Here is a 25,501-nt window from a genome sequence, read left to right as displayed (position 1 = left end):
CAGCCTGCCATTGGATCCAGCCCCATCCCGACTCCTCCTTGAGAAGGAATTTCGGGATCCAGGGGCTTCCCTGGGAACTGGGGACTCCAGGAAGGGTCTCCCTTCCCTTTTCCATCCCCGAATTCCATAAAAATCCCTCGGGATGGATCCTGAGTGTCCTTGATCCCAGAATCCCGGAATGGTTTGGGATGGAATCCATGGACCCTTAATCCCATCCCATTCCCACCCCGATCCAACCTTTCCTGGGACATTCCCAGGGATTCTCTGGGAATTCCATTCCAGCCCCTTCCCTCATTCCATCCCCATCCCCAGCTCCCGGAAGGGGCGGGAGGATCTCTCCTGGTGCCTTTTTCCCGCTGTTTCCCACGGAAAACGCACCGGGAAAATTTGGAAAATTTGGGAGCGGGGGGGAGGGGGCCATGATGCTCCCGCCGTTGCCAAGCAACGGGAAGCGCTATTGCGCATGCGCAGCAACGCCCCCGAGATAACGCACGCGTTGCCAGGCAACGAGGGACGCTCGGGTGCGCGCATGCGCAGTGGGCTCCGCGCAGCGGCCGTTGCTGGGGGGGGGTGGGGTGTAACGGGAGCCGCGCATGCGCAGTAACGGGCGCGCACCTGCCCCCAGGTGCGCTCATGGAGCCGGGGGAGGACGGGGCGGGCCCAGGCCCGAGCCTGGAGCTCGCGGAGCTCGAGCCCGAGCCTGAACTCGATCCTAAACTCCATCCCAAGCCGGATCCCGGCGCCGATCCCGGTACCGATCCCGGTACCGGTCCCGATCCCGATTCCGGTCCCGCTCCCGTTGCTGATCCCGGTCCCGGTACCGATCCCGGTACCGATGCCGTTCCCGATGCTGTTCCCGATGCCGTTCCCGATGCCGGTGCCGATGCCGGTACCGGGTCCGGTGCGGACTGGGCGCGGCAGCAGCGAATCGCCGCCCGCCGGACCCGCATCGATGTCCGGCGCCGGTGAGGAACGGGGGGCCGGGCCCCATTCCCGGTTTTCCAGAGGGATGGGGGTGGTCCTGGGGGGGTTCCCCACCCCAAACTGGGCCGGAGATCAGGAGCCGACCCCAAAGCCGGGGCTCCGAATCGGAACCGGGGCTCGGAACCGAAACCGGGACTCGGAAGCAGAACCGGGACTCGGGATTCGTCCCAAACCCATCCCAGGGCCTCAGGAACATTCCCAGAACTCAGAGTCCATCCCAAACCGAGTCCCAGGCTCAGGATCCATCCCAAACCCAATCCCAGGCTTGGGATCCCTCCCAAACACACCCCACGGGCTCAGGATGGACCCCAAATCCCTCCCAGGGGCTCAGGAATATTCCCAGAAATCAGGATCCATCCCAAATCCAATCCCAGGACTCAGGATCCATCCCAAACCTATCCTAGGGGCTCAGGTACATTCCCAGGACTCAGGGTCCATCCCAAACCCAATCCCAGGCTCAGGATCCATCCCAAACCCATCCCCAGTGCTCAGGACCATTCCCAGTGCTCCAAACCCATCCCAAACCCAATCCCAGGCTCAGGATCCATCCCAAAGGCCCAGGATCCATCCCAAACCCAATCCCTGGGCTCAAGATCCATCCCAAAGGCTTGGGATCCATCCCAAACCCATCCCCAGTGCTCAGGACCATTCCCAGTGCTCCAAACCCATCCCAAACCCAATCCCAGGCTCAGGATCCAATCCCAGGGCTCCAAACCCATCCCAAACCCATCCCCAAGGCTCGGGATCTAATTCCAAACCCAATCCCAGAGCTCAGGATCCATCCCAAACCCAATCCCAAAGGCTCAGGATCCATCCCAAAGGCTCAGGATCCATCCCAAACCCAATACCAGAGCTCAGGATCCATCCCAAAGGCCCAGGATCCATCCCAAAGGCTCAGGATCCATCCCAAACCCAATCCCAAAGGCTCAGGATCCATCCCAAAGGCTCAGGATCCATCCCAAACCCAATACCAGAGCTCAGGATCCATCCTAAACCCAATCCTAGACTCAGGATCCATCCCAATCCCAATCCCAGGCTCAGGATCCATCCCAAAGGCCCAGGATCCATCCCAATCCCAATCCCAGACTCAGGATCCATCCCAAAGGTTCAGGATCAATCCCAATCCCAAAGCTCAGGACCATTCCCAGGGCTCCAAACCCATCCCAAACCCAATCCCAGAGCTCAGGATCCACCCCAAAGGCTCAGGATCCATCCCAATCCCAGACTCAGGATCCATCCCAAACCCCAATCCCGAGCTCAGGATCCATCCCAATCCCAATCCCGGACTCAGGATCCATCCCAAACCCAACCCCAAAGGCTCAGGATCCATCCCAAAGGCTCAGGATCCATCCCAAACCCAATCCCAGAGCTCGGGACCATTCCCAGGGCTCCAAACCCATCCCAAATCCATTCCCAGGGCTCAGGATCCACCCCAAATGCTCAGGATCCATCCCAGTCCCAGACTCAGGGTCCATCCCAAAGGCCCAGGATCCATCCCAATCCCAAACCTGGACTCAGGATCCATCCCAAACCCAATCCCAGAGCTCAGGATCCACCCCAAAGGCTCAGGATCAATCCCAATCCCAGACTCAGGATCCATCCCAAATCCCAATCCCGAGCTCAGGATCCATCCCAATCCCAATCCCGGACTCAGGATCCATCCCAAATCCAATCCCAGAGCTCAGGATCCACCCCAAAGGTTCAGGATCAATCCCAATCCCAGACTCAGGATCCATCCCGAATCCCAATCCCGAGCTCAGGATCCATCCCAATGCCAGACTCAGGATCCATCCCAAAGGCTGAGGATCCATCCCAATCCCAATCCCAGAGCTCGGGACCATTCCCAGGGCTCCAAACCCATCCCAAATCCATTCCCAGGGCTCAGGATCCATCCCAAAGGCTGAGGATCCATCCCAATCCCAATCCCGAGCTCAGGATCCATCCCAATCCGAAACCCAGAGCTCAGGATCCACCCCAAAGGCTCAGGATCCATCCCAATCCCAGGCTCAGGATCCATCCCAAAGGCTCAGGATCCATCCCAAATCCCAATCCCGAGCTCAGGATCCATCCCAATCCCAGGCTCAGGATCCACCCCAAAGGCTCGGGATCCATCCCAATCCCAGGCTCAGGATCCATCCCAAAGGCTCGGGATCCATCCCAATCCCAGTCCCAATCCCAGAGCTCAGGACCATTCCCAAATCCCAGCACATTCCCACACTGGGGGCTGGGAGGGGACAGGGGCCCAGGAGTGTCCCCAAAGCGGCCCCAGGCCGGGGCCTCCCCTGGATCCCAAACATTCCCAAACAATTCCCGGGCGGACGCAGGAGCTCTGGGATCCCCCTGGGAGGAGATTCCCGATCCCAGGGATCACCATTCCCAATCCCAGCCGATCCCAAAGTTCAGGACATCTCATCCCTGGGACAGTCCCGTTCCCACTTGGACAAATCCCCGTTCCCAGCCCCGGATCCATCCCGGGATCCTTTCCCCAAAGGATTTTCCCTGGGATCGAACTGGATCCCATGGATTCCCCATCCGGATCAGATCCCACCGAGCTGGGGCTGGGTCAGGATCCCGCTTTTCCCGCTGTTTTTAGGGAAAATTGGGATGGAAAGCACCGCTTCCCCCCAGCCTGACCCACAGCGAGGTGCCCGTGGATCCCATTCCCAGCAGGAATTCCGAATTCATGGAATCTCACCTGTCAACCCCGCCGGGCTCCTCCTTCCCTTCCCGATCCCAAATCCTTTCCTGATCCCACCTGGGATTGATCCCATTGGAAGGATCCCATTGGGATCATCCCTAATCTCTTCCCTGATCCCACCTGGGATTGATCCCATTGGAATATCCCAAGTGGGAAGGATCCCACTGGGATCATCCCAAATCCTTTCCAGATCCCACTGGAATATCCTGAGTGGGAAGGATCCCATTGGGATCATCCCTAATCTCTTCCCTGATCCCACCTGGGATTGATCCCATTGGAAGGATCCCATTGGGATCATCCCTAATCTCTTCCCTGATCCCACCTGGGACTGATCCCACTGGAAGGATCCACCGGGGTCATCCCAAATCCCTCCCTGATCCCACCTGGGACTGATCCCACTGGAATATCCCAAGTGGGAAGGATCCCACTGGGATCATCCCAAATCCTTTCCAGATCCCATTGGAATATCCTGAGTGGGAAGGATCCAACCAGGATCATCCCAAACCCTTTCCCGATCCCACTGGAATGTCCTGAGTGGGAAGGATCCCACTGGGATCATCCCAAATCCCTTCCCTGATCCCACTGGAATATCCCGAGTGGGAAGGATGCCATTGGGATCATCCCAAACCCTTTCCCGATCCCACTGGAATGTCCTGAGTGGGAAGGATCCCACTGGGATCATCCCAAATCCCTTCCCGGATCCCATTGGAATATCCTGAGAAGGAAGGATCCAACCAGGATCATCCCAAATCCTTTCCTGATCCCATTGGAAGGATCCAACCAGGATCATTCCAAATCCTTTCCCAAGGAAGCACCTGGGACTGATCCCACTGGAATCTCTTGAGTGGGAAGGATCCCACCGGGATCATCCCAAATCCCTTCCCCGATCCCATTGGAATATCCTGAGAAAGAAGGATCCCACCAGGATCATCCCAAATCCCAAAAAAATCATCATCCCAATCCCAAAACCCCCCAAAAATTATATTAATTAAATTCACATTAATTATATCATATTACAATATATTCTATTATTTTTATTATATTACATTACATTATATTAGAATATATTAGTTTATATTATATTGGTTTATATTATATTGGATTATAATATAATATATAATATTATATTATATTGGATTATATTGGACTATATTGGATTATATTATATTATATTATATTATATTATATTATATTATATTATATTATATTTATTATATTTATATAAATTTTATATATATTTATATCAATTAAATTAAATTACATTAATATATAAAATTCTTATAAATATTCTCATTAAATACAATAAAATATTCCCAACTTTTCCCGGTTTTGCTCCCAGGGAAGCGCTTGGAGAGAAGGTGGAGCAGGAAGAGGAGGAGGAGGAGGAGGAAGAGAAGAGCAAGAGCCTGAAGCTGATCGAGGAGACCGAGAGGGTGGGGAAGGATTTGGGAATTTCCTCTTGGATTCTTTCTTATCCCTTATTTTCCTCTTTTTTGGGCCAAAAACTGGGAGAGATGAGACAAAAAAAAAAAAGGGAGAAGAACGCCTTAGGACCGGGATTTGGGATCCAATGGGAATTTCCTCTTGGACCCCTCCTTGTTCCATGTTTTCCTTCTTGGCTTCTCCTTGATGGGACGAAAAAATGGGAGAAGAACACCTTAGGACCAGGATTTGGGATCTTTCCGGGAATGATGGGAATTTTCTCTTGGATCCCTCCTTGTTCCTTCTGTTTTCCTTCTTGGTGTCCCCTTTGATGGGACAAAAAGCTGGGAGAGAAACTCCCCAGGACTGGGATTTGGGATCCGATGGGAATTTTCTCTTGGGTCCCTCCTTGTCCCTTATTTTCCTCTTTTTGGGGCCAAAAACTGGGAGAGAAACTCCCCAGGAGTGGGATTGGGGCTGGATCATCGGGATCCGATGGGAATCTCTTGGATCCATCCCTGTCCCTTGTTTTGATCCTTGGTGTCCCCTTGGTGGGACAAAAATCCAGGAGAAAAACTCCCCAGGACCGGAATTTGGGATCCGATGGGAATCTCCTCTTGGATTCCTCCATGTTCCATGTTTTCCTCCTTGGTGTCTCCTTGGTGGGACAAAAACTTGGGAGAGAAATTCAACAGGACCAGGATTTGGGATCCGATGGGAATTTCCTCTTGGATCCATCCTTATCCCATGTTTTGATCCTTGGTGTCCCTTTGATGGGACAAAAAGCCAGGAGAGAAACTCCCCAGGACCGGGATTTGGGATCCGATGGGAATTTTCTCTTGGATCCCTCCCTCCTTGTTCCATGTTTTCCTTCTTGGTGTTCCCCTGGTGGGACAAAAATCCAGGAGAGGAACTCCCCAGGACTGGGATTTGGGATCTGATGGGAATCTCCTCTTGGATTCCTCCATGTTCCACGTTTTCCTCCTTGGTGTCTCCTTGGTGGGACAAAAACTTGGGAGAGAAATTCAACAGGACCAGGATTTGGGTTCCAATGGGAATTTCCTCTTGGATCCATCCTTATCCCATGTTTTGATCCTTGGTGTCCCATTGGTGGGACAAAAAATAGGGAAAAAACTCCCCAGGACCGGGATTTGGGATCTGATGGGAATTTTCTCTTGGATCCCTCCCTCCTTGTTCCATGTTTTCCTTCTTGGTGTTCCCCTGGTGGGACAAAAATCCAGGAGAGAAACTCCCCAGGACCGGGATTTGGGATCCAATGGGAATTTCTTGGATTCCTCCTTATCCCTCCTTCTGCTCCTTGGTGTCCCCATTGATGGGGAAAAAAATGGGGAGAGAAATTCAACAGGACCGGGATTTGGGATCCAATGGGAATCTCCTCTTGGATCCCTCCATATTCCATGTTTTCCTTCTTGGTGTCCCATTGATAAGACAAAAAATTGGGAGAGAAACTCCCCAGGACCAGGATATGGGATCCAATGGGAATTTCCACTTGGATCCCTTCTTATCCCTTGTTTTCCTCCTTTTTGGGCCAAAAACCAGGAGAGAAACTCCCCAGGAGTGGGATTTGTGCTGGGAATTTCCTTGTTCCATGATCCTTCCTTGTTCCATGTTTTCCTTCTTGGCGTCCCCTTGGTGGGACAAAAACTTGGGAGAGAAATTCAACAGGACCAGGATTTGGGATCCGATGGGAATTTCCTCTTGGATCCAAGAGGGAATCTCCAGAGTGGGAATTTGGGCCAGATCCCTGAAATCCAACGGGAATCTCCTCTTGGATCCCTTCTCATCCCTTGTTTTCCTCCTTTTTGGGCCAAAAACCGGGAGAGGAACTCCCCAGGACCGGGATTTGAGTGGGGTCCTTGGTGCTGGGAATGGTTGGGCTTTTCCAACCTTAAATGGGGGTTCTGGGATGGGATGGAATTCCTGGATGGGATTCCGGGATTGGGACTCTGGGATGGGATTATGGGATTATCAGATGAGATCATGGAATGGGATTATGGAATGGAATGGGAATCTGGGATGGGATTCTGGGATGGGATTCCGGGATGGGATGGGATGGAATTGTGGGGTGGGATTATGGGATGGGATTAGGGGTGGGATTTCAGGATGGGATTATGGGATGGGATTGTGGGGTGGGATTATGGGATGGGATTGTGGGGTGGGATTATGGGATGGGATTAGGGGTGGGATTCCAGGATGGGATTATGGGATGGGATTATGGGATGGGATTAGGGGTGGGATTCTGGGGTGGGATGGGATGGAATTGTGGGGTGGGATTATGGGATGAGATTATGGGGTGGGATTCTGGGATGGGATTATCAGATGGAATGGGGATTCTGGGATGGGATTATGGGAATATCGGATGAGATTATGGGATGGGATTCTGTGATGGGATGGGATTCTGGGATGGGATTCCGGGATGGGATTCTGGGATGGGATTCTGGGATGGGATGGAATTGTGGGGTGGGATTTTGGGATGGGATGATGGGATGGGATGGGATGGGATGGGATGGGATGGGATGGGATGGGATGGGATGGGATGGGATGGGATGGGATGGGATGGGATGGAATGGAATTGTGGGGTGGGATTCTGGGATGGGATTCCAGGATGAGATTATGGGGTGGGATTCCGGGATGGGATTCCAGGATGGGATTCCGGGATGGGATTCCAGGATGAGATTACGTGGTGGGATTCTGGGATGGGATTCATGGAAGGGATTTAGGGGCAAAAAAAAAAAAAAAAAAGAAAGGGATTTCAGGATCTTTTAGGGGACTGGCATTTGACCGGGATCCTTGGATCCTTGGATTCCCGCCCAGGGCAGGGACAGGGAGGATCCGGGATCGGCGCATTCCAAGCCCAGATTCCCGGGATGTCCCCTTGCCCCGGCAGGCCCTGGCCAAGCTGCTTTTCCACGGGACGCAGCTGCTGACCAGCGTCCAGGTGGAATCCGACCTCCGGGAATCGCGGCGGCGGGAGAAGGACAGGCGGGAGAAGCGCAGGAGGTGAGCGGGGCAGGAGCCGGGGATTTGGGAATTCCGCTGGATTCCCACGGGAAATTCCGGCCCGCGACAAGGTCCCGGAAATCCCACCTGGCCCAGGTGGTTTGAGGGAGTTTTACCTGGAGGTTTCCTGGAGAGGTGGAGATGGATTTGGGAATGGGATGGAGGGGCAGGAGCAAGGGAATGGCTTTCCCAGTGGGAAAGGGGAGCTTGGGATGGTGGGGTCTTGGGAAGGGATTCCTGGCTGGGCTGGAATTCCCAGAGAATCCCTGGGAGTGTCCAAGGAAAGGCAGGAGCACCCTGGGATGGTGGGAGGTGTCCCTGGGATGGGATTGAGGGTCCATGGATCCCATCCCAAACCATTCCGGGATTCTGGGATCAAGGACACTCAGGATCCATCCCGAGGGATTTTTATGGAATTCAGGGATGGGAAAGGGAAGGGGAGACCCTTCCTGGAATCCTGAATTCCAAAGGAATTCCCTGGATCCTGAAATTCCTTCTCAAGGAGGAGTCGGGATGGGGCTGGATGCAATGCCAGGCTGGGAGAGCAGCTGGGAATGTGCAGCTGGATCAGGGGAGGATCCAGGGAATCCTTGGAGCCTTTTCCAGAGGGAAAGGAGAGCTGGGATTTGGGATTTGGGCTGGAGGGAGCCAGGGAATGGCTTCCAGTGGGAAAGGGGAGCTTGGGATGCTGGGATCCTGGGAAGGGATTCCTGGCTGGGCTGGGATTCCCAGAGAATCCCTGGGGGTATCCAAGAGTGGATTTGGATCACCCTGGGATCATGGGAAGTGTCCCTGGGATGGGATTGAAGGTCCATGGATCCCATCCCAAACCATCCTGGAATTCCTGAGCACATTCCAGGAAAGGCCCTGCCCATCCTGCTCTGGCAGTGCAATTTTTCCCTGCTGGGATTTTTTTTCCAAAGGTTTTTCCAGCCTCTGGGCATTCCCTGATCCTCCCATCAGGATCATTCCTGGGTGGTTCTGTCCTGCTTTTCCATCAGCCCCATTCCCAGAAATTCCAGGAAACACCAAATCCACGCTCCTGGGATTTAGGGAAGGGATTCGGGGGAGGAATTCAGGGATTTAGGGAAGGGATTTAGGGAAGGAAAGGAATTCAGGGAACGGATTTAGGGAAGGAAAAGGATCTAGGGAAGGGATTTAGGGAAGGAAAGGGATTTTAGGGAGGGGATTTAGGGAAGGGATTTTGGGGAGGGATTTTAGGGAAAGGATTCATGGAAGGGATTTAGGGAAGGAAATTAATTTTAGGGAGGGGATTTAGGGAAGGGATTCATGGAAAGGATTTAGGGAAGGGATTCATGGAAAGGATTTAGGGAAGGGAAGGAATTTTAGGGAAGGGATTTTGGGAAGGGATTCAGGGAAGGAATTCAGGGAAGAGATTTAGGGAAGAGATTTAGGGAATGGATTCAGGGAATGGATTTAGAGAAGGAAAGGGATTTAGGGAAGGGATTTAGGGAAGGAAAAGGGTTTATGGAATGGATTCATGGAAAGGATTCATGGGAGGGATTTAGGGAAGGAAATTAATTTTAGGGAGGGGATTCAGGGAAGGGATTCAGGGAGAGGATTTAGGGAAGGGATTTAGGAAAGGGATTCAGAGAAGGGATTTAGGGAAGGGATTTAGGAAAGGGATTCAGAGAAGGGATTTAGGGAAGGGATTTTGGGAAAGGATTTAGGGAAGGAAAGGAATTCAGGTAAGGGTTTTAGGAAAGGGATTCAGGAATGGGATTTAGGAATGGGATTTAGGGAAGGGATTTAGGGAAGGAAAAGGGTTTATGGAATGGATTCATGGAAAGGATTCATGGAAGGGATTTAGGGAAGGAAAGGAATTCAGGAAAGAAAAGGGATTCAGGGAAGGGGATTTTGGGAAGGGATTCATGGAAGGGATTTAGGGAAGGGGTTTAGAGAAGGAAAAGGATTCAGGGAAGGGATTCAGGGAATGGATTTAGGAAAGGGATTTGGGAAAGAGATTTAAGGAAGGAAAGGGATTTTAGGGAGGGAATCGAGGGAAGGGAATCAAATAAAGGATTTAGGTAAGGGATTTAGGGGAGGGATTTAGGGAAGGAAAGGGATTTAGGGAAGGGATTCAGGGAATGGATTTAGGAAAGGAAAGGGATTTAGGGAAGAAATTTAGGGAGAAGATTTAGGAAAGGAAAGGGATTTAGGGAAGGGATTTTGGGAAGGGATTCAGGGAAGGGATTTAGGGAAGAAAAAGGATTTAGGGAATGGATTCAGGGAATGGATTTAGGGAAGAAAAAGGATTTAGGGAATGGATTCATGGCAAGGATTCATGGAAGGGATTTAGGGAAGGAAAGGAATTCAGGGAAGGGATTTAGGAAAGGGATTCAGGGAAGGGGATTTTGGGAAGGGATTCATGGAAGGGATTTAGGGAATGGATTTAGGGAAGGGGTTTAGAGAAGGAAAATGATTTAGGGAAGGGATTCAGGGAATGGGTTTAGGGAAGAGATTTAGGGAATGGATTCAGGGAAGGGATTTAGGGAAGGGATTCACGGAGGGCATTTAGGGAAGACAAGGGATTGAGGGAAGGGATTTAGGGAAGGGATTCAGGGAAGGGATTTGGGGAATGGATTTAGGGAAGAGATTCAGGGAAGGGATTCAGGGAATGGATTTAGAAAAGAGATTTTGGGAATGGATTTAGGGAAAGGATTTAGGGAATGAATTTAGGAAAGTGTTTTAGGGAAGAGATTTAGGAAAGGGATTTTAGGGAAGGGATTTAGGGAAGGAAAGGGATTTAGGGAAGGGATTCATGGAAGGGATTTAGGGAAGGAAAGGGATTTTAGGGAAGGGATTTAGGGACGGAAAGGGATTTAGGGAAGAGGTTTAGGGAAGTGATTTTAGGAAGGGACTTTGGGAAGGAAAGGAATTCAGGGAAGGAAAAGGATTCAGGAAAGGGATTCAGGAAAGGGATTCAGGGAAGGGATTTAGGAAAAGGATTCAGGGAAGAGATTCAGGAAAGGGATTCAGGGAAGGAAAGGGATTCAGGGAAGAGATTCAGGGAAAGAATTCAGGAAAGAGATTCAGGGGAGAGATTCGGGGAAGGGATTCAAGGAAGGGATTCAGGGAAGGGATTCAGGGAAGGGATTCGGGGAAGGGATTCGGGGAAGGGATTCAGGGATGGGATTCAGGGAAGGGATTCAGGGAAGGGATTGAGGGACGGGATTCAGGGAAGGGATGAACCCCATGTGTGGATCACTCCCAGCCCTATCCCAGCTCCCTGATTCCCTGTGTTGCCTCAGGCTGGAGAAGCTGGAGGCGGACGCCGTGCACGGCACGGAGAAGTTGGAGGAGATCAACTCCAAGTGGGCCCTGGCGGGGGAGGTGAAGATCCCGCAGGAATTGTGGGAGCTGCTGGAGCAGCAGCGGGAGGAGTGCGAGCAGCTCCTGGCCGGGAAGAACCGGCTCATCCAGGAGCTCCAGGAGGTATTTGGGAATGCTCGGGGCACCCCTGGTGTGGATCCGGGGCTGGGAGAGCAGCTGGGAATGTGCAGCTGGATCAGGGGAGGATCCAGGGAATCCTTGGAGCCGCTTCCCCATCCCAAAGGGGCTCCAGGAGAGCTGGGATTGGGGCAAGGGCTGGAGGGGCAGGAGCCAGGGAATGGCTTCCAGTGGGAAAGGGGAGCTTGGGATGCTGGGATCCTGGGAAGGGATTCCTGGCTGGGCTGGGATTCCCAGAGAATCCCTGGCAGTGTCCAAGGGTGGATTTGGAGCACCCTGGGATGGTGGGAAGTGTCCATGGGATGGGATTGAAGGTCCATGGATCCCATCCCAAACCATTCCAGAGATTTTCCCTCTAATGTCCTCTCTCCCTTTTCATTTTCAATTCTAATGGAATTTAGGATTTTTTCCCCATTTCTGGGATCAAGGACATTCAGGATCCATCCCGAGGGATTTTTATGGAATTTGGGGATGGAAAAGGGAAGGGAGACCCTTCCTGGAGTCCCGAATTCCCAGTGAAGCCCCTGAAGCCCGAAATTCCTTCCCAAGGAGGAGTTGGGATGGGGCTGGATCCAACGCCAGGCTGGGAGAGCAGCTGGGAATGTGCAGCTGGATCGGGAAAGGATCCAGGGAATCCTTGGAGCCACTTCCCCATCCCAAAGGGGCTCCAGGAGAGCTGGGATTGGGGCAAGGGCTGGAGGGGCAGGAGCCAGGGAATGGCTTCCAGTGGGAAAGGGGAGCTTGGGATGGTGGGATCCTGGGAAGGGATTCCCTGAGAATCCCTGGGAATGTCCCAGGCGAGGTTGGATCACCCTGGGATGGTGGGGTTGGAATTGGGTGATCCTCAAGCTCCCTTCCCACCCAATCCCTGATAGTTCCGTGTTCTGCCCCTTTTCCCGAGGATTCCCCGGGGATTCCCCAAGGATTCCCGGAGGGTTCCCTGATGATTCCCTGAGGAGTCCCCGAGGATTAACCGAGGATTCCCCAAGGATTCACTGATGATCCCCCGAGGATCCCCGGAGGATCCCTGGAGGATTCACCGAGGATTCACCGAGGATTCCCCGAGGATCCCCTGAGGATTTCCCCGAGGAGTCCCCGAGGATCCCCTAAGGATTCACTGATGATTCCCTGAGGACTCCCCAATGATTCCCCAATGATTCCCCGAGGATCCACCGAGGATCCCCGATGAGTCCCTGAGGATTCCCCGATGGTTCCCTGAGGATTCCCTAGGGATCCCCCCCGATGATTCCACGAGGATTCACTGAGGATTCCCCGAGGATCCCCCGATGATTCCCTGAGGATTCACTGGTGATTCCCCGGGGATTCCACAAGGATTCCCCAATGATTCCCTGAGGATTCCCCGATGATCCCCTGATGATTCCCCGATGATTCCATGAGGATTCCCCGGGGATTCCCTGAGGATTCCCCGATGATTCCCGAACAATTCCCGGAGGATTCCCCGAGGATTTCCCGATTATTCCCCAAGGGTCCCCCCGAGGATCCCCCGAGGATTCCCTGAGGATTCCCTGGCGATTCCCCGAGGATTCACCAAGTATCACACACACACACACACACACACACACACACACACCCCCCCCGGATTCCCCAAGGATTCCACAAGGATTTCCCGATGATGCTCTGAGGATTCCCCAACAATTCCCGGAGGATTACCCGAGGATTCACCAAGGATTCACTGTGGATTCCCTGAGGATCCCCCAGGGATTTCCCCGATGATTCCCTGATGATTCCCTAATGATTCCCCGATGATTCCCGATGCTCCCCCAATGCTCCCCCAATGATTCCCGATGCTCCCCCAATGCTCCCCCTATGATTCCCGATGATTCCCCCGATGCTCCCCCGAGGATTCCCTGATGCTCCCCCAAGGATTCCCCGATGATTCCCTGACGATCCCTGATGATTCCCAATGATTCCCCGATGCTCCCCGATGCTCCCCCGATGCTCCCTGATGATTCCCGATGCTCCCCCGCTGATTCCCGATGATTCCCCAATGATTCCCGCTGATTCCCGATGCTCCCCCGATGCTCCCCCAATGATTCCCGATGCTCCCCGATGCTCCCCGATGATCCCCCGAGGATTCCCCGATGCTCCCCGATGCTCCCCCGATGATTCCTGATGCTCCCCGCTGATCCCCGATGCTCCCCCGAGGATTCCCCGATGCTCCCCCGATGATTCCCGATGATTCCTGATGCTCCCCCGATCCTCCCCTGACGATCCCCCGATGATCCCCTGATGATTCCCGATGATTCCCCGACGATCCCCCGATGATCCCCCGAGGATCCCCCAAGGATCCCCTGATGATTCCCCAACGATTCCCCGATGATTCCCCAATGATTCCCCGAGGATTCCCCGATGCTCCCCCGATGCTCCCCCGATGCTCCCCCGAGGATTCCCGATGATTCCCCGATGCTCCCCGATGCTCCCCGATGATCCCCCGATGATTCCCCAATGATTCCCCGATGATTCCCGATGCTCCCCCGATGCTCCCCCGATGCTCCCCCGACGATTCCCGATGATTCCCCCAATGCTCCCCCGAGGATTCCCTGATGCTCCCCCAAGGATTCCCCGATGATTCCCTGACGATCCCTGATGCTCCCCCGATGCTCCCCCGATGCTCCCCCGATGCTCCCCGATGATTCCCGATGCTCCCCCGATGCTCCCCCGACGATTCCCCGGATGCTCCCCCGATGCTCCCCCGATGCTCCCCCGAGGATCCCCGATGATTCCCCGGGGATCCCCCGATGATTCCCCAATGATTCCCCGGATGATTCCCTGAGGATCCCCCGACGATTCCCCGATGATTTTCCCGATGCTCCCCCGAGGATTCCCGATGATTCCCAATGCTCCCCCGATGCTCCCCCGCTGATTCCTGCTGATTCCCGCTGATTCCCGATGCTCCCCGCTGATCCCCGCTGATTCCCGCTGATTCCCGCTGATTCCCGATGCTCCCCCGATGATTCCCGCTGATTCCCGCTGATCCCCGCTGATCCCCGCTGATTCCCGCTGATTCCCCACTGATTCCCCACTGATTCCCGATGCTCCCCCGATGCTCCCCCGATGCTCCCCGCTGATTCCCGCTGATTCCCGCTGATTCCCGATGCTCCCCCGATGCTCCCCCGCTGATTCCCGCTGATTCCCGCTGATCCCCGCTGATTCCCGATGCTCCCCCGCTGATTCCCGCTGATTCCCGCTGATTCCCGCTGATTCCCGCTGATTCCCGATGCTCCCCGCTGATTCCCGCTGATTCCCGCTGATTCCCGCTGATCCCCGATGCTCCCCTGCTGATTCCCGCTGATTCCCGCTGATTCCCCAATGCTCCCCCGATGCTCCCCGATGATTCCCGATGCTCCCCCGATGCTCCCCGCTGATTCCCGCTGATCCCCGCTGATTCCCGATGCTCCCCGCTGATTCCCGCTGATTCCCGCTGATTCCCGCTGATTCCCGATGCTCCCCGATGCTCCCCGCTGATTCCCGCTGATTCCCGCTGATCCCCGCTGATTCCCCGCTGATTCCCGCTGATTCCCGCTGATTCCCGATGCTCCCCGCTGATTCCCGATGCTCCCCGCTGATTCCCGCTGATCCCCGCTGATCCCCGCTGATTCCCGATGCTCCCCCGCTGATTCCCGCTGATTCCCAATGCTCCCCGCTGATTCCCGCTGATTCCCGCTGATTCCCCAATGCTCCCCCGATGCTCCCCCGATGATTCCCGATGCTCCCCTGATGCTCCCCGCTGATTCCCGCTGATCCCCGCTGATTCCCGCTGATCCCCGCTGATTCCCGCTGATCCCCGCTGATTCCCGCTGATTCCCGATGCTCCCCGCTGATTCCCGCTGATTCCCGATGCTCCCCGCTGATTCCCACTGATTCCCGCTGATTCCCGCTGATTCCTGCTGATTCCCGCTGACGGCAGCCCCCGTTTCCCTGGATTCCCAGGAGCTGAGGGCCCGGGACGAGCGCTACGAGCAGGCGCTGCGGGAGCAGGCGGAGGCCGTCCGGGTGCTCCTGGAAAGGATGGAGGAGCAGACCCGGGACACGCTCCGGTCCTACCGGCACCACCTCCGGCGCATCGAGGTACGCAAATCCCGGGAAAAACGGGGAAAAACGTCGGGAAAATCGGGAAAATCGGGAAAATCGGGAAAATCGCTTCGTTTTCCGTATTGTCGGGAAAATCAGTCCACAAACACCAGAGGTTTATGGCCAAAAAGGGAACAGGAGTCTTCTTTGTGCTTTGTTCTTTGATATATTTTATATATTCTTTAAATATTTATTTATATAAATTCTTTTATATATTTTGTATATTTGCTTTATATATATATATAAATTCTTTTCTATATTTTGTATATTTGCTTTATATATATATATAAATTCTTTTCTATATTTTATATAATTGCTTTATATATATATAAATTCTTTGATATATTTTATATAATTGCTTTAAATATATATATAAACAATTCTTTTATATATTTTATAGATTTGCTTTATATATATATAAATTCTTTTATATATTTTATATAATTGCTTTATATATATATATATATAAATTCTTTTATATATTTTGTATATTTGCTTTATATATATATAAATTCTTTTATATGTTTTATATAATTGCTTTAAATATATATAAACAATTCTTTTATATATTTTATAGATTTGCTTTATATATATAAATAAATTCTTTTATATATTTTGTATATTTGCTTTATATATATATAGAAATTCTTTGACATATTTTATATAATTGCTTTAAATATATATATAAACAATTCTTTTATATATTTTATAGATTTGCTTTATATATATATATAAATTCTTTGATATATTTTATGTAATTGCTTTAAATATATATATAAACAATTCTTTTATATATTTTATAGATTTGCTTTATATATATATATAAATTCTTTTATATATTTTGTATATTTGCTTTATATATATATAAATTCTTTGATATATTTTATATAATTGCTTTAAATATATATATAAACAATTCTTTTATATATTTTATAGATTTGCTTTATATATATATAAATAAATTCTTTTATATATTTTATAGATTTGCTTTATATATATACAAAATTCTTTTCTATATTTTGTATCTTTTAAATATATATTCTTTTATATATTTTTTATTTATTTTATAGATTTGCTTTATATATATAAATTCTCTTTAATATTTTATAAATTTTCTTTATATATGTATATATAAATTCTTTTCTATATAAATTCTTTTATACATTTTATAGATTTTCTTTATATATATTCTTTTCTATATTTTATAGATTTTCTTTCTATAAAATATAGAAAAGAATTTATATATATATTTGCTTTATATATATATAAATTCTGTTTTAGATTTTATAAATTTGCTTTATATATGTATATATAAATTCTTTTATATATAAATTCTTTTATATATTTTATAGATTTGCTTTATATATATATTCTTTTATATATTTTATAGATTTGCTTTATACATATACAAAAATTCGTTTACATATTTTATAGATTTGCATAATATATATATAAATTCTGTTTTATATTTTTAAAATTTGCTTTATATATGCATATATAAATTCTTTTATATATAAATTCTTTTATATATTTTATAGATTTGCATTATATATATAAATTCTTTGATCTATTTTATAGATTAGCTTTATATATATATATTCTTTTCTATATTTTACAGATTTTCTTTATATATATGAATTCTTTTATATATTTTATAGGTTTGCTTTTTATATATTCATTTATATATTTTATATATTTTATAGATTTGCTTTCTATAAAATATATTAAAAAATTTATATATATTTGCTTTATATATATATAAATTGTTTAAGAATTTATATATATCTTTGCTTTATATATATAAATTCTGTTTTATATTTTATAAATTTGCTTTATATATGTATATATAAATTCTTTTATATATAAATTCTTTGATATATTTTATAGATTTGCTTTTTATATATATAAATTCTTTTCTATATTTTATATCTTTGCTTTATATATATTTCCTTCCCTTTTTATCCGCATTTCCTTCCCTTTTTATCCCAATTTCCTTCCCTTTTTATCCCCATTTCCTTCCCTTTTTATGCCCATTTCCTTCCCTTTTTATCCCAATTTCCTTCCCTTTTTATCCCCATTTCCTTCCCTTTTTATCCCCATTTCCTTCCCTTTTTATCCCCATTTCCTTCCCTTTTTATCCCCATTTCCTTCCCTTTTTATCCCCATTTCCTTCCCTTTTTATCCCCGTTTCCTTCCCTTTTTATCCCAATTCCTTCCATTTTTATCCCAATTTCCTTCCCTTTTAATCCCAATTTCCTTCCCTTTTTATCCCCAATTCCTTCCCTTTTTATCCCCATTTCCTTCCCTTTTTATCCCAGTTTCCTTCCCTCTTTATCCCCATTTCCTTCCCTCTTTATCCCCATTTCCTTCCCTTTTTATCCCCATTTCCCAGCTGCATTTTCCTTCTCTCTTTCCCCATTTCTGAGGTACTTGAGAGGTTCAGACTCCCCAAAACTCCCGAGATTTTCCCTCTAATGTCCTCTCTCCCTTTTAATTTTTAATTTTTACTGAATTTTGGTGTTTTTTCTCCCCATTGTTTCTTTCATCTTTCCATGTCTAATTTCATTTATCAGCAAACCCCAAAGTTTATTTGTAAAATCAAATATTTTTTTTCCCACCCATCAATCAGTGGAATCCTTCCCATTGTTTCTTTCATCTTTCAATGTTTAATTTATCTGCAAACCCCAAAGTTTATTTGTAAAATCAAATATTTTTTTTCCCACCCATCAATCAGTGGAATCCTTCCCATTTTTTCCTTTTTCTCCCAGTGCTGGTTTTATCTCCCTGCTTACCCATGGAATTGTTTGGAATCACCAAATCTGTTCTTCTCGGGATCTTTTGGGGGACGGAAAAAAAAACCCCAAAAAACTCGGAGCCGTGGGTGGAATTTGGGTGGGTGAGGTTGGAATCCGGAGTTTTGAGAAGGGGTCGGGAACGACTTTGGGAACTGTTCCCATTCCCCCCGAGATCCCAGTGTGAAATTCCCAATTTTTCCGCAGAAAGCGTTCGAGGAGGAGCGGCGGGAGATGCTGGTGAGCAACCGGGAAAGGTGGAACGAGGCCATGCGGGCCCACAACGAGCAGGAGGTGAATCCCGTGGGAGATTCTTGGGATCCCGGGAATCGCTGAGGGTGGGAAAGGCCCCTCTGGGATCGCCGAGTCCAAACATTCCCATAAACCCCTAAAATCGCCAAATCCGCGTGGATTTCAATCCCGCTGGGAATGGGGACTCCACCCTGCCCTGGGCAGCTCTTCCAGGGCTGGAAAACCCATTCCAGGTGGGAATTGTTCCCAATTTCCAGCTAAACCTTCCCTGGCACTTTCCCTCTTATCCTGCGGGAGGTGAGGCCGATCCTACCTGGCTCCAGCTTTTCTGGGAATTCCAGAGTGGGAAAGGCCCCTCTGGGATCGCCGAGTCCAACCATTCCCAGCCCCAAAATCGCCAAATCCGCGTGGATTTCAATCCCACCGGGAATGGGGACTCCACCCTACCCTGGGCAGCTCTTCCAGGGCTGGAAAACCCATTCCAGGTGGGAATTGTTCCCAATTTCCAGCTAAACCTCCCTTGGTGCTTTCCCGCTTATCCTGTGGGAGGTGAGGCCGATCCCACCTGGCTCCGACTTTTCTGGGAATTCCAGAGTGGGAAAGGTCCCTCTGGGATCGCTGAGTCCAACCATTCCCACAAACCCCCCTAAAATCACCAAATCCGCATGGATTTCAATCCCGCTGGGAATGGGGACTCCACCCTGCCCTGGGCAGCTCTTCCAGGGCTGGAAAACCCATTCCAGGTGGGAATTGTTCCCAATTTCCAGCTAAACCTTCCCTGGCACTTTCCCACTTATCCCTTAGGGAATTCCAGAGTGGGAAAGGTCCCTCTGGGATCGCCGAGTCCAACCATTCCCATAAACCCACAAAAATCGCCAAATCCACGTGGATTTCAATCCCGCCGGGAATGGGGACTCCACCCTGCCCTGGGCAGCTCTTCCAGGGCTGGAAAGGCCATTCCAGGTGGGAATTGTTCCCAGTTTCCAGCTCAACCTTCCCTGGCACTTTCCCACTTATCCCTTAGGGAATTCCAGAGTGGGAAAGGCCCCTCTGGGATCGCCGAGTCCAACCATTCCCACAACTCCCCAAAATCGCCAAATCCACGTGGATTTCAATCCCTCCGGGAATGGGGACTCCACCCTGCCCTGGGCAGCTCTTCCAGGGCTGGAAAAGCCATTCCAGGTGGGAATTGTTCCCAGTTTCCAGCTAAACCTTCCCCGGCGCTTTCCCTCTTATCCTATGGGAGTGGAGGCCGATCCCACCTGGGATCAGAATTTTTCCAGGAATTCCAGAGTGGGAAAGGCCCCTCTGGGATCGCCGAGTCCAACCATTCCCACAACTCCCCTAAAATCACCAAATCCGTGTGGATTTCAATCCCACCGGGAATGGGGACTCCACCCTGCCCTGGGCAGCTCTTCCAGGGCTGGAAAACCCATTCCAGGTGGGAATTGTTCCCAATTTCCAGGTAAACCTCCCCTGGCACTTTCCCACTTATCCCTTAGGGAATTCCAGAGTGGGAAAGGTCCCTCTGGGATCACCAAGTCCAAACATTCCCATAAACCCCCCCAAAATCGCCAAATCCACGTGGATTTCAATCCCGCCGGGAATGGGGACTCCACCCTGCCCTGGGCAGCTCTTCCAGGGATGGAGAACCCATTCCAGGTGGGAATTGTTCCCAGTTTCCAGCTAAACCTTCCCCGGCGCTTTCCCTCTTATCCTATGGGAGTGGAGGCCGATCCCACCTGGGATCAGAATTTTTCCGGGAATTCCAGAGTGGGAAAGGCCCCTCTGGGATCGCCGAGTCCAACCATTCCCACAACTCCCCTAAAATCACCAAATCCGTGTGGATTTCAATCCCACCGGGAATGGGGACTCCACCCTGCCCTGGGCAGCTCTTCCAGGGCTGGAAAACCCATTCCAGGTGGGAATTGTTCCCAATTTCCAGGTAAACCTCCCATGGCGCTTTCCCACTTATCCCTTGGGAGTGGTGGCCGATCCCACCTGGTTCCAGCTTTTCTGGGAATTCCAGAGTGGGAAAGGTCCCTCTGGGATCGCCGAGTCCAACCATTCCCACAAATCCCCCCAAAATCGCCAAATCCACGTGGATTTCAATCCCACCGGGAATGGGGACTCCACCCTGCCCTGGGCAGCCCTTCCAGGGCTGGAAAAGCCATTCCAGGTGGGAATTGTTCCCAATTTCCAGCTAAACCTTCCCTGGCACTTTCCCTCTTATCCCTTAGGGAATTCCAGAGTGGGAAAGGTCCCTCTGGGATCGCCGAGTCCAACCATTCCCACAACTCCCCTAAAATCACCAAATCCGTGTGGATTTCAATCCCGCCAGGAATGGGGACTCCACCCTGCCCTGGGCAGCCCTTCCAGGGCTGGAAAACCCATTCCAGGTGGGAATTGTTCCCAGTTTCCAGCTAAACCTCCCTTGGCGCTTTCCCACTTATCTTGTGGGAGGTGAGGCCGATCCCACCTGGTTCCAGTTTTTCTGGGAATTCCAGAGTGGGAAAGATTCCTCTGGGATCGCCAAGTCCAACCATTCCTAGCCCCCAAAATCACCAAATCCGCGTGGATTTCAATCCCGCCGGGAATGGGGAGACTCCACCCTGCCCTGGGCAGCTCTTCCAGGGCTGGAAAAGCCATTCCAGGTGGGAATTGTTCCCAGTTTCCAGCTAAACCTCCCCTGGTACTTTCCCACTTATCCCTTGGAAGTGGAGGCCGATCCCACCTGGTTCCAGCTTTTCTGGGAATTCCAGGTTGGGAAAGGCCCCTCTGGGATCACCGAGTCCAACCATTCCCACAACTCCCCTAAAATCACCAAATCCGTGTGGATTTCAATCCCACTGGGAATGGGGACTCCACCCTGTCCTGGGCAGCCCTTCCAGGGCTGGAAAAGCCATTCCAGGTGGGAATTGTTCCCAGTTTCCAGCTAAACCTCCCTTGGCGCTTTCCCTCTTATCCTGTGGGAGGTGAGGCCGATCCCACCTGGCTCCAGTTTTTCCAGGAATTCCAGAGTGGGAATGGTCCCTCTGGAGCTTCCTGCTCTCCAGGCTGAGACCATTTTTTCCCAGCTCCATCAGCTGCTCCCGGGGCTCCAGCCCCGTTCCCAATCCATTCCCTTCCCTGGACACGCCCCACATTCCAGCCATTCCGTGCTCCGGCATCTTGGAATGCCGGGAAGGCAGCGTGCAGGGGCTGGGGGGATTGGGATTGGGATTGGGATTGGGATTGGGATTGGGATTGGGATTGGGATTGGGGTGGTGGGAACAGGCTTGGATCGGGATGGAGGAGGTGGAATGGGGTTGGATGATGTTGGATGGAGTTGGATGATGTTGGATGGGGTTGGATAAGGTTGGATGGGGTTGGATGGGGTTGGATAAGGTTGGAGGAGGTTGGGAGATGAGGTTGGATGGGTTTGGATGGGCCTGGATGAGACTGGAGGACGTTGGAGGAGGTTGGATAAGACTGGAGGAGGTGGGATGAGGTTGGAGGAGGTTGGAAGAGATTGGAGGAGTTTGGATGAGGTTGGAGGACATTGGAGGAGGTTGGGTGAGGTTGGAAGAGGCTGAATGAGGTGGGATGGGCTTGGATGAGGTTGGATGGGCTTGGAGTGAGTTTGGATGACATGGAATGAGGTTGGGTGAGGTTGGAGGAGGTTGGATAGGGTTGGATGTGGTGGGAGGAGCTTGGATGATGAGGTTGGATGAGATGGGATGGGGTTGGATGAGGTTGGAGGAGGCCAGATGAGATTGGAGGAGGTTGGATGAGTTTGGATGATATGGAATGAGGTTGGACGAGGTGGGAGGCGGTGGGATGAGGTTGGATGAGGTGGGAGGAGGTTGGATGAGAATGGGCTGGGATGGATGAGGTTGGATGAGGTTGGAGAAAGTTGGAAGAGTTTGGATGAGGTTGGAGGAGGTTGGATGAGGTTGGAGGAGGCTGGATGGGGTTGGATGAGGTTGGAAGAGGTGGGAAGAGGTGGGAGGAGGTTGGATGAGCCTGTATGACCTGGGGTGAGATGGGATGAGGTTGGAGGACGTTGGATGTGCTGGAATGAGGTGAGATGGGGTTGGATGAGGTGGGATGGGGTTGGATAAGGTTGGAGGAGGTTGGGAGATGAGGTTGGATGGGGTTGGATGAGACTGGATGAGATTGGAGGACGTTGGAGGAGGTTGGATAAGACTGTAGGAGTTGGGATGGGGTGGGATGAGGTTGGATGAGGTTGGAGAACATTGGAGGAGGTTGGGTGAGGTTGGAAGAGGCTGAATGAGGTGGGATGGGCTTGGATGAGGTTGGATGGGCTTGGAGTGAGTTTGGATGATATGGAATGAGGTTGGGTGAGGTTGGAGGAGGTTGGATAGGGTTGGATGTGGTGGGAGGAGCTTGGATGATGAGGTTGGATGAGATGGGATGGGGTTGGATGAGGTTGGAGGAGGCTGGATGAGATTGGATAAGGTTGGATGAGTTTGGATGATATGGAATGAGGTTGGACGAGGTGGGAGGCGGTGGGATGAGGTTGGAGGAGGTTGGATGGGGTTGGAGGAGGTGGGATGGGGGTGGGTGAGGTGGGATGGGGTTGGGTGGGATTGGATGGGATTGCATGAGGATGGATGAAGTGGGATGAGGTTGGATGAGAATGGGCTGGGATGGATGAGGTTGGATGAGGTTGGAGGAGGTTGGAAGAGTTTGGATGAGGTTGGAGGAGGTCGGATGAGGTTGGAAGAGTTTGGATGAGGTTGGAGGAGGTTGGATGAGGTTGGAGGAGGCTGGATGGGCTTGGATGGGGTTCGATGAGGTTGGAAGAGGTGGGAGGAGGTCGGATGAGCCTGTATGACCTGGGGTGAGACGGAATGAGGTTGGAGGACGTTGGATGAGCTGGAATGAGGTGAGATGGGGTTGGATGAGGTTGGATGAGCCTGGATGAGGTTGGATGATGTGGAATAAGGTTGGAGGAGTCTGGATGAGGTTGGAGGAGGTTGGATGGGGTTGGATGTGGTGGGAGGAGATGGGATGGGGTTGGATGAGGCTGGAGGAGGATGGATGGGGTTGGATGAAGCGGGATGAGGTTGGAGGAGGCTTGAGGAGGTTGGATGGAGTTGGAGGAGGTTGGACGAGCTGGAATTAGGCAGGAAGAGGTGGGATGGAGTTGGATGAGGATGGAATGAGGTTGGATGATGTGGGATAAGGTTGGAGGAGGTGGGATGGGGTTGGAAGAGGTTGGATGAGCTGGAATGACCTGGGATGAGGTGGGATGAGGTTGGAGGAGGTGGGGTGAGGTTGGAGGAGGATGGATGGGGTTGGCTGTGGTGGGAGGAAGTGGAATGAGGTTGGGATGAGGTTGGATGGGGTTGGGATGAGGTTGGATGAGGATGGAATGAGGTTGGATGACGTGGGATAAGGTTGGAGGAGGTGGGATGAGGTTGGAGGAGGTTGGATGAGCTGGAATGACCTGGGATGAGGTGGGAGGTAGGAACAGGTTGGATGAGGCTCAATGAGGTTGGATGGGGCTGGATGAGCTTGGAGGAGGTGGAATGAGGTTGGATGAGGTTGGAGGAGGTGGAATGAGGTTGGATGAGGTTGGCTGTGGTGGGAGGAGGTTGGATGAGGTTGGATGTGTTGGGTTTAGTTTGAATGATGAGGCTGGATGAGGATGGATGAGATTGGATGGGGTTGGATGAGGTTGGGATGAGGTTGGATGAGGATGGAATGAGGTTGGATGAGGATGGAATGAGGTTGGATGACGTGGGATAAGGTTGGAGGAGGTGGGATGAGGTTGGATGAGCTGGAATGACCTGGGATGAGGTGGGATGAGGTTGGATGAGATTGGATGACGTGGGATGACGTTGGAGGAGGTCGGATGATGTGGGATAAGGTTGGAGGAGTCTGGATGAGGTTGGAGGAGGCTGGATGAGCTTGAATGAGCTTGGATGAGGTTGGAGGAGGTGGAATGAGGTTGGATGAGGTTGGATGTGGTGAGAGGAGGTTGGATGAGGTTGGATGTGGTGGGATTAGTTTGAATGATGAGGCTGGATGAGGATGGATGAGATTGGATGGGGTTGGATGAGGTTGGGATGAGGTTGGATGAGGATGGAATGAGGTTGGATGAGGATGGAATGAGGTTGGATGACGTGGGATAAGGTTGGAGGAGGTGGGATGAGGTTGGATGAGATTGGATGAGGTTGGAGGAGGTGGAATAAGGTTGGAGGAGTCTGGATGAGGTTGGAGGAGGTGGAATGAGGTTGGATGAGCTTGGCTGTGGTGGGATTAGTTTGAATGATGAGGCTGGATGAGGATGGATGGGGTTGGATGGGGTTAGATGGGGTTGGGATGAGGATGGAATGAGGTTGGATGACTTGGGATAAGGTTGGAGGAGGTGGGATGAGGTTGGATGAGCTGGAATGACCTGGGATGAGGTTGGAGGAGGTTGGATGAGGTTGGAAGAGGTTGGATGATGTGGGATGAGGTTGGAGGAGGTTGGATGAGCTTGGCTGTGGTGGGAGGAGGTTGGATGAGGTTGGATGTGGTGGGTTTAGTTTGAATGATGAGGCTGGATGAGATTGGATGGGGTTGGATGGGGTTGGATGAGGATGGATGAGGATGGAATGAGGTTGGATGACTTGGTATAAGGTTGGAGGAAGTGGGATGAGGTTGGAAGAGGTTGGATGAGCTGGAATGACCTGGGATGAGGTGGGATGAGGTTGGATGAGGATGGAATGAGATTGGATGATGTGGGATAAGGCTGGAGAAGTTTGGATGAGGTTGG

At 50.7% G+C, this 25,501-nt stretch overlaps 1 protein-coding gene across 2 annotated transcripts in view; it reads left to right on the top strand.

The window, feature by feature from the left end:
• The first annotated feature begins 584 nt into the window (after nucleotides 1-584).
• TRIM35 (tripartite motif containing 35) overlaps nucleotides 585-25,501 on the top strand; it is a 60,269-nt gene continuing 35,352 nt past the window's right edge. Inside the window, exons 1-6 of one of the 2 annotated variants that reach the window (XM_077176438.1) lie at nucleotides 585-965; nucleotides 5,022-5,115; nucleotides 8,013-8,125; nucleotides 11,398-11,581; nucleotides 15,548-15,685; nucleotides 18,688-18,774. In XM_077176438.1, the coding sequence (XP_077032553.1) occupies nucleotides 634-965; nucleotides 5,022-5,115; nucleotides 8,013-8,125; nucleotides 11,398-11,581; nucleotides 15,548-15,685; nucleotides 18,688-18,774 (948 nt within the window). In that variant the 5' untranslated portion in view covers nucleotides 585-633. Of the gene's footprint in view, nucleotides 966-5,021; nucleotides 5,116-7,939; nucleotides 8,126-11,397; nucleotides 11,582-15,547; nucleotides 15,686-18,687; nucleotides 18,775-25,501 lie in introns of both variants that reach the window. The other variant, XM_077176437.1, reaches the window with a different exon arrangement.

Source organism: Agelaius phoeniceus, chromosome 3 (genome assembly GCF_051311805.1).
Source record: "Agelaius phoeniceus isolate bAgePho1 chromosome 3, bAgePho1.hap1, whole genome shotgun sequence".
In the NCBI taxonomy this organism is placed as follows: Eukaryota; Metazoa; Chordata; class Aves; order Passeriformes; family Icteridae; genus Agelaius; species Agelaius phoeniceus.
The sequence above is the reverse complement of the archived record's forward strand: the minus strand, read 5'-3'. Positions and strand labels throughout refer to the sequence as shown.